This window comes from Trachurus japonicus, chromosome 24 (genome assembly GCF_045865225.1).
Source record: "Trachurus japonicus isolate A0001 chromosome 24, Traja_1.0".
NCBI classification, from domain to species: domain Eukaryota; kingdom Metazoa; phylum Chordata; class Actinopteri; order Carangiformes; family Carangidae; genus Trachurus; species Trachurus japonicus.
Genome location: NC_140930.1, coordinates 23,680,420 through 23,690,207, shown reverse-complemented (window position 1 = coordinate 23,690,207; position 9,788 = coordinate 23,680,420). Strand labels below are relative to the sequence as shown.

General features: G+C 41.4%; 1 protein-coding gene across 1 annotated transcript; it reads right to left on the bottom strand.

Annotated features, from left to right (window-relative positions):
- Window positions 1-206: 206 nt before the first annotated feature.
- LOC146962004 (very long chain fatty acid elongase 4-like) lies at window positions 207-8,301 on the bottom strand. Its single transcript, XM_085770236.1, has 7 exons — window positions 8,022-8,301; window positions 6,281-6,372; window positions 5,258-5,445; window positions 4,388-4,468; window positions 3,194-3,365; window positions 2,890-3,017; window positions 207-1,572 (listed from the first exon to the last, which is right to left on the bottom strand). The coding sequence occupies exons 2-7, from the start codon at window positions 6,345-6,347 to the stop codon at window positions 1,291-1,293; spliced, it is 918 nt and encodes a 305-aa protein (XP_085626362.1). The 5' UTR covers window positions 6,348-6,372; window positions 8,022-8,301; the 3' UTR covers window positions 207-1,290.
- Window positions 8,302-9,788: the final 1,487 nt, after the last annotated feature.

Below are 9,788 nucleotides of genomic sequence, written 5' to 3'. Positions count from 1 at the left end.
AATAACTATACATCCTGAAGATCCCAGCATGGAAGAAACATGAAGAAGGAAAGAATAAAGAGAACATGTTAATAACTTGGTTTGAGTTCAGGTTAATTGTTTAAAATACATTGTTTCTGTCAGTCAAGTAGCTGATTTACTGTGATTTGGAAGTTTGTAGTTTACGCTCACATGCTCACACCTAACTAGCACAAAGACACAGAAACATAGTTTATGGGGTGCTGGTCTTTATTTCAGTTATGTGCAGCCAGAAGCTGATTCCATTCATTTAGAGACAATGAAATTACCATTTTGTTTTTTGTTTTTAAAAAAAGGATCAGGATGAGTTTCCCTTCAGTCCTACGTGGCAGTGAGATAATACTGAGCTGAACTTCAACTTCTTATTCTTGCACCTCCGCTACATCACACAGCAAAAAGAAATTAATCATGAGGACCCACAAAAAAATATGTATTATAACAAAGACACCCACACATTTGCATAAATTCTAAAAGAAACTACACCCCCTCCCCATTAAACCGTGTTTTTTTTATTCACAATGAACACAAAGAAAATAGCGATGTCATTACGTAAATGCAGCACAGTTATATCAGTTGAGACAGCAATGAAATGTAAAGTCCGTGACGTGTTGGATTGGTAGAAGTTATTGAATCCAGCAGATGGCAGATGTGAGAGATTTATAATGTGATTTTTTTTTTTTTATTTGCTATTTTTTCCCGTAACTCTAACTATTCGTAAACAAAGATTTCCCCTGAACCCAAGAAAAAAAAAACCTTTGGTATAAACCTCTGCATGTTCCTTTGTTGGTAATAGTTAAAACCATTAAAACTCTTTTAGAGCGCTAGAAAATAAATCAGCATATTAAAGACTATTTAAGCTTCCAGTTAAAACAATACAGGTATCCAGAGTACAAAAGTTGGAGGTGAATTTTGGTTGGTAAGATAGTGGATGCTGAGCAGGTCCTTTAATATTTTGGTCCTATTATGGTCCAAAACACAGGTGGACAGAAGAGCACAGAGCCTATAGTGGTCAGCATTTTCTTGATTTAAAAAAATTGATATGGAGAAAACCAACACCCCCTCTTCTTCTCAAAAAACCAGAACTCAATACAGACACACCCACAAATACACACTGCTACCCATTCACCCTCTCAAGTTGGTCACACATCCCATAATTTGCAGGGCATAGTCGTCTGGTTTGAACTCTCTGCTTATTCCTTCCCTACCTTCCCTCCTCCTCTGGCCCTTAAAACAACTGTTCTGTTTATCACCAAGCAAGCCCCACTTCCTTCTTTACTCCCTTTTTGCTCTTCCTTTCTTTTGCCTTTTTCCGTTATCCTCCACTTCCTCCACTTTGCTATGACCGTTAGTGACCACGGAGGTGCCGTTTGCCACGGGCTTGCCTCCTTTGTGCGAGGAGGACGGTTTGCCTCGGTAAGCGTGGTAGTAGAAGTTAGCGAAGAGGATGATGAAGGTGACGGCGTAGCCAATCAGAGCCCACTGCATCCAGCAGGGGAATGGACAGCCAGTGTAGAGGGAGTGGCCGGCGTGGCCGATGGTCACGTGGAACTGGATCTGAACACATAAAACGTAGACACAGAAGAGTTAGCAAAATGACATCAGCCTGAGACACTGTAGACCTGTAGAATAAACCAACAACAAAACATTAGTGACCATGTGTTAATTACAGCAACTTCCTTCCCGCAGATGGGTGACAAATGAAAGGATAAACCTGTTTAGTCTCTGTAGCTCTGTAGTGATCAAGTATAAAATACTGATCAGGCCAAGTTGATAAAGATTCTTCATCCAGGTGGCAACAGGAGAAGATCTAAGACCTCATTGTTGGAGGATGAAGGGAAATAGCTTCAGTCACAATGATCCACAACTTGCTTATGTTTCAATAGACTGAAGTGACACCAGTACATAGGGTTGGCCATTGTGGTCCACAGCTCAGTCAATGCCCATGATGTTAGCAGGGATTAGTGTTATTGTAAAGAAAACAGAAGAGCAACTCTTCTTCAGGTGGCTGAGAATCTCAATGCAGGACGTGACCAGGCTGAGTCAGCAACAGCAGCTTGTCAGCACATAGAGACAGAGGGATATTATAGTCTGGCTGCAGAGCAGAAGCTCTTCATTAGGACCATGAACCAACATCAGAGACTTCAGTGGTACGAAAACCAAGCGCACTGCTCCACGGAGATGTGGAGAAAAGTCACATGATCCCATGAGGCGTCCTTCATTAGGAAGCTGAGAGTATGTGAGGCGTCCACCAAGAGGACAACACAGGTCTGAATGTTGGACCCTACAGTCAGGGGATCTGGTTCATGGTCTGGATCCACTTATGCCCTTAGAGAGGAGAGTCACTGCAAACTAAAGTTGTTCTGAGTGATCAACTTCATCCTATGACGAAACAGGAAGTTCTCTCCACCATCATCACCATCAAAACACCGAATGAGACAATATCTTTGTGAAGAATGATCTTCATCCCTCTAGTAGAGTTCAGAGACTCGAAGAACTGGTGCTGCTCCAACACCTTACAAAGATATGTTGATCTTTCCTTTAATTTGTCCCCCATGTTGTTTTTGTAAAGACTTTCCTCATGTTTGTTCATAAAATGTTTGGAACAACCACTGAGTAGACATAGATCAGTGACAAAGTAAGAACTGTTACATATCATAACTGTTTCTCTGCCAAATGAAACAAAAGCCCTTAATACTTAACACCATGACATCAATATGACTCATTTGTCTTCTTCGCATGCTTCTAATTGTTTTAATTGCTTAATTCAATATTAATATTTCACCAAATCTTTAACATCTGCAAACAAATCCACATTGCATGAGTGTACAACACCCACAGATTGAAGAGAGACAGCCATAAAATAATACGCACCATCTGAATAATGGTGAGGTATTTCTTCCACCAGAGGTACTTTTGCATCTGAGGTCCCAGTGCTGCCAGGCCATAGTAACCGTACATGAGGACGTGGATGGAAGAGTTGATGGTTGCACCAAAAAATGCTGCGGAAAAATGTTAAATTTGTATCAGATGTGATGGCGGTCATGCTGTTCAGACACTGTTTGCATGCAACTGAAAACTACTTCAAGACAGAAGCGGGAAGATTTTAGAACAAACACAAGATCAATCTGATAAATCTATCAGTTGTATATCAAAAAATGACAATCTTTTAACTCACCTTGTCCACCAGGGACCCACTTGATACCGATCCACCAGAGGATAAACATGGTGCAGTGATGGTAGACGTGGAGGAAGCTGACCTGGTTGAACTTCTTCCTCAGGATGAAAAAGACTGTATCCAAGAATTCCACTCCTTTGGAGATGTAGTACCACCAAAGAGCAGATGCTATCTAGAGATATGAAACAGAGCAACATGAAGAACTGCTCTGTACTGAGGGTGGATCTTAGACAATAACACCACTGTTGATAGCATCTTAAACAGATGACAGCTCAAGTCTCTGGATGCAATTTGCAAACATTTCTGTGGACACTCTTGCAGTTAAGTCAGTTAAAGGTCCTATTCATCTCTCTTCAGTCCCTGACTCCGGCCCTGTAAAGTGAAGTACTGCTAACAATTACTGCATGGCAGAGAGCTATTTTAAGGTTTAGAGCTGTAAACCAGGCCCAACGGAAAAGAATATGATACTGAAACAGAAAGAACAGAGGGCGGAAAGTTGAGTAAAGCAACAACCAGGGAGGCAAATCTGCTGCCTGCCATACTTGAATTGTACAGAAACACTAACGGCAAAGATATATGAAATAGGATAAGGCAGCAATTTATTTTAATTCAAACACGTGAGGAAATCTGGAAAACAGACATGTTGTAGATCTTTCCACTTAAAGAATCCTGTCTCAAACTGTCTCTGTGTTCTCCTGATTAACTTAGTTGTACTCCTCCCTCCTGCTACACACATGCACATAGTACACAAGCTTGATCTCTAAGCCATGGCACGGTGGCAGCTGTTATCGCTTAATGATGCCATCATGAAAGAGCAAGGCCTGAGATGGGGGTGGAGCTTAAGGGTGGCGAGACCAATTACTCCCGCCTCTCTGAATGCAGGGCCACACCCTCCTTGTCCTGAAATCACTAGTGATATAAACTTTTACTTCGAAATCCTTCATCCCTTTCTTGCCTCTTTTAGCTCTTGACAGATGTAAATACACTGAGGAGCAGAAATAGTCGTCTTCTTAATGTGCACAGTGACATCACAGCATCAGACCTGGAAACCCTGTTGCTTCAATAAGTTATAAGTCAAAGTTAAAACACTTTGTAATATGAATCCTATATGTTTATTCACATTTGAGCAGTTGAGTGGCATGTGCACAGCCTTGTCTGGTGATGTGTGTGTGTGTGTGTGTGTGGGCGACTTACCCTGACTTCATTGACATCATTCGAGTAGCTGACAGGCTGACAGAGGTAGCTGTACCCGGCTGATTTAGTGGCTATTAGGAGCTAATGAGAAAACATAATGTCAGAACAAGGCTGAGAGGAAAAGAGCAGATATTTCTCTAACCCCCTACAGTACATGAAAAAGCTATTAACTGCTGCAGTGAACACAAATCCCCGTTGATGTGTCCTTTTTTAAAACAAGAAGGGTAAAAACACTAAAAGATGCATACAACTCAGACTAAAAAAGTCATACGTAGTTTTGCCAGCTATTTTCCTGTTTTTAATAAAAAACCCTCCAGATTCAAAACATGATCATTAGACTCCATCTTCTGCTACAGCTTCCACAATGAAAGAACAATTGGTTCAACCACTGCTATATTAAATCAGAATGACCAAAACCATGAGGACGTTGTTGCTTTCTGTGTGTTAAGCAGTTGGCACACAACAGTGAATGGTTTGGTTTGTGCAATGTGGTGCCTCCACCAGTGTAATCATCTGTATAGTGTCATTTCATATATGTATATAAAACATGCCACATCTGCATGATTAATGACATGATACAAAAGAAAACAGATTTATATTGAAGACCTTCTGACTTGTGGGTATGTCAGTACACTGTGGCAGAAAGGCTAAAGTTAAAGATGCTTCTCTATATTGGCAAGTGTGTGTTATTTAGGTGAAATCTACTTTTCTGGAGACTTTAAAGCCTATTAGGTCAGACACTAACTGACACTTGTTAAGTAGCTGCTCTGTCTAAGGGTTAAGGTTAGGGTTATAAGACATTACATATATCTATTTATCTAAATGTTAATACATGTAAACTCCACAGGCTCAGTCCACTGTGGCACCGACCTCTTTGGCGATGTAGAAGTTGAGGACCACCATGCTGAAGTTATAGACTATTAGGGTCCTCCTCATTGTGAAGGGCTGGCGGTCCTGCATGTATCTGGGCCCCGCCCACAGGAAGAGCAGGTACAGGCAGCTGATGGCCAGTGTGGGGAGGGGAGATGCCATCATCGGCCACTTCTCCACCCTCTTGTCTGAAGGAAAAAACAGGAGAAATAGAGTTGAAGCCACAGAACAACAACAACTGATGGTAACAGTTTGTTTTCTATAGCTGTGTGTATGTCAAGTTAATTGTAGAGAGTAAGCTTACTGTGCACATCAGACGTGTCAGGACTTGCTTGGTGACATGCATGGTGACAGTTTGTTTTCTATAGCTGTGTGACAGCTATAGAAAACAAACTGTCACCATCAGTGTAAATCAGTCCTGACACCTCTGATGTGCACAGTAAGCTTACTCTCTACAATTAACTTGACATACACACAGCTATAGAAAACAAACTGTCACAGTGTAAATCAGATAATGGCAGATAATGTCACAATTTGAATCCAAAGCTTTACCCCTTGTTCTGCTGACATTATTTATATTCGTAACAATAACACATTACTTATTAGAATTGGTCCAAAGATAGAGTAAGTGTACAAAAAGCACCACCACATCCACAGTGCACAGTAACTTTGCAGTTTTCCGTGTCCAATTTGACCATGTATCTACAAACTAACACTTTATTTAGAGGTGAAAAGGAACAGAATTGTAAAATTAGACATTGAGGTTAATACTAATAATGACAATAATAACTACCAGTGTCTGCTTCCTGGTTCATCTTGACCTGTCAGACTTGTGTAGAATGTAATGTACAATTTCTCTCCAAATAATGTGGTGACTAAAATCTTATCAGAATCCACAATGTGGATATACACGAATGAAAACTAAGGGCGTGATTCGAACAGTGCAGACGGATAGATATGTTTGTAACGATCATGCATCTGAAGTGGCACAGTTTTAAAAACAAGTAAATATAAAGGTCTTACCTGCTATAGTAAGGCTCCATTTGTAAAATTCTACAGTGTCATTCACAAAATGTGTTACCACCTCCATGGCTCTGCCTTTGGTCTCGATTATACTGCAGCAGGGACAGAGAGAGGAGACGGAGAGAGACAGGGAGGGAGGCAGGAGAGTCAAAGTCAGTCAGGACCACCCAAATTAAATTACATGCCATACGTATCCTATCAGTGTAACAAATAGCATGAGGAGCTACATTCTTGACTCATTTTGTGTCCTCGGTATGCATCACTCTGTCCACCTCTGCTTGTAAACTCCTGAAAAACATCTCAACCACAACAAGCTTGCAAATGTGCCCGTACTTCTCAACCTAATATTGTCTGGACTTAGCACCATGATAACACCGATCAGCACCATGTTAGTGACTTCCTCCTCTCAGAGAATAGAGCAGCCAGTTAGAGACGTTTGGTTTGGGATTTGCATGATGCTGTGTCATACTCGGCTCATAATAAATGCACAAGCAAAGCTTTTCAACTACGTTCTTTTCAGCACAGCTGAAAACGTCCTAAAGGAGAACATTAGGCCTCTGCCTCATTTGGAGCAGTATGGTAACATTAACCTCCTCCACTAGATGATAATGCACTTTTCATTGATTCTCATGATTGCTGTCCAGCCTCAACAGTTTGACAGAGGCCAATTGTAGAAAACAGGATGGAGGATACAGGGCAATTTCTTATCCTCTTTTCCTGACACTCTTCTATCTTTTACAGGGATACATAGATTTAATAATACTTTGCTTTTTAATTTGTTAATTTCCTTTAATTTATTAATTATCAGGACAAATATGGAAAAAGTGACTATAAATTAGTAATTGTTGATAGTACATTAAGAGAGAGCATTAAGCAGCTCATTGATTCTAATTAAGCATCATTACATAACTACACTGTCTTATCCACCTGAGAGCAGGTGTCTCAATATTAATCTATAATTAATCCGATGCGTCAGATCAGCTGCCCTTTAAATATTTAATTGCTAATCATACAGTAACTACTGTCCACCAGTGCCCACTGACAGCAAAGAATCCGAGGGCAATATTGCATATGGGTGTGGACATTTTTTCTTTGCTTTGCAGGACTTCATATATTAACAGAGACAGAGTTCAGCTGCAGAGGGAGATCAGCTAGAGAGGGTTAACCGGGTTGAGCGCACACAAAAAGACTGGGGCGCATGTGTCAGCAGGTTTCGCTCGGACCGCTCAAGAGGCTTAAATTCAATTGATCAACGAGCTTAGATGTAGGCCTGTAAGTACAAATGCCCAACGACCCACAAGCCTGTTTGATGGTTATCTGCCTGCATGTGCTATGGCACGCTACAAAAAACCTTGTTCATAAAGAAAATGTCAAAGCAAAACCATAACATTGTAAAATTAACAGCATATTTTGTGTGTTTTTTTTTCTTTTCTTTTTTTTTGCATTTATTAAATAACAATAAAAAAATCTGACATGTTGCACAGTTTATTTTAAACGTGTTCCAGCTGTTCTCCGGCCACACAACTCATTGACATTTAGTTTTATATGCGGGGTTTGACTGAAGTGAAACACGGCTTCATGCCGGGACCTAACAGGTGGCAGGCTGAACTGTGGGAGCGGATGATGATCAGAATAAGATTAACTACCAAACTATAACTAACATGGTTTAAAGTGTCCCCCCCCCCCCATCGGGACATTAACAAATAAAACAAACAAACAGTGAAAAGGCGCAGCTACTCACGTCCTCGATGTTTAAGCGCGTGTAATGACATCCGGTGCAATCTGATGCCTGCTCCTCTCTGCTGCTCCGCTCCTCTGCTTCTTCAACTGCGCCCTCTTTTCCTCTTCTTCCTTTCCCGTTAATCACTTTCCACGTCGCTCCGGCTGTAGTTCGACATTAAACAGCAATTTGGCAAGAAACTAGACAAGGCAAAAGGGAATTTATGACTAAGGTAGGCCAGTTATGCATCCGGTCCGTGCATGCTCAGCCGCATCATCTTCTCCCAACCTCCTGAACACACACAGCCAGCTGCCACTGCGCATGCGGGACCGAGCTCTCTTCTCTCTCTCTCTTGTGCGCGCGCGCGCGCGCGTGTGTGTGTGTGTGTGTGAAGTTGTGCGGGCGCGCGGCGCTCCTGGGCAGGTCGGCTGGCTGCTGTGGTGTCTTGTGTCCATCCTCTGTGTCACTGCCTGTATGTATGTATGAATAGAACTAATGAAATCATTAACAAACCAAATAACTTTAAGGCTAAATATATTGACAGTATAGATACATAGTTTTGTCCTATCTTTAAGAAAACAGTTGTCTTATACACTGTACTACTACTTCTATCCTACAGGTAGTTGGTGTTAGCTTCTTGTGCCTGCAGATGGCGCTGTCGAGCTGCCATTGGATCTCTGTCACCTGTTGTCTGCTCTGTCTCTTGTCCTGAACACTAAGGAAATAGTAAATGTCCCTTTTTGAGACGTGCTGCTGATGCGCTGACTGAAGTATAATCACTTTACAATAGGAAGACATGGTGGTGGCTCATGTGCTGTCCAGTGTCTTTTAATCTGGTACCATGACTGCAGGGAGGGCTGTCCCATCTTTGAGTCACTGGTGTTATGCAGTAAAGCTCCATTGCTCTCTCCTTCCTCACTGTCGTTTATGGATTTGCTCTGGTACTTTCCTTTTTCCATGAGCTACAGTGAAAGATCCGGCTGGGCGGTGCTACTACCCCCCCCTCTCTCTCTCTCTGTTTATGTGAATCAGATTTAAATCAGTTACTATAACTGGTTCATTGCATTAATGCACACTTCTATAATAGCTATATAATAGCTGTCACATACTTTGCTGGTATACTGTACAACTCACTGCTTTCTTACAGTTTTCTGCCTGTGCCTTTCCTCTTGGCTGCAGTGTGGTGAAACAGTTAGATATCTTGAAGACATAAGATTGCATACCATGGTGAATTTACAGTTTATATATAAACAGAATAAAGACCTGCTACACTGCACTTAATTTAGCATGAATCATGACAGATAAATTAAATGGTAATTGCATGCTACTAAAATGCACAAGAAATGTTGTTTCTTTTAGCACAGTTTAAATACTTTCTCCTTGATGGTTCATTTCATGACTACAATTGCACTGTGATTTTGGTCCTTGTAGTTATTTGTTCAGTCAACAGAAAACCTCTCATTTCTAAAACTGACCATCTCGTAAGCATCCTCCTCATCCTTGCCTGAGGATGAACAAGAGAGTGTTGATTTTGGGACAGGTCGGTATGGAGGGATATACGTCTCGTAGGTGCAGTGTTTGTAGTTTAATAACTTGTGTTATTACTCAATCGAAGGGATCCATTTCACTGATTTATGTTCCTACTGAAGTCAGGAGTTTCTGCTTTACACCTGCAGTCTACCCGAGGAGCTCAGACTTGCTAAATCAGTGTCTACTTTTAAGACTTTGCTAAAAATGCACTTTTATGGGGCGCTAAGTGGCTGAAGTCCTTGCTGCAGGCGGCCCCGG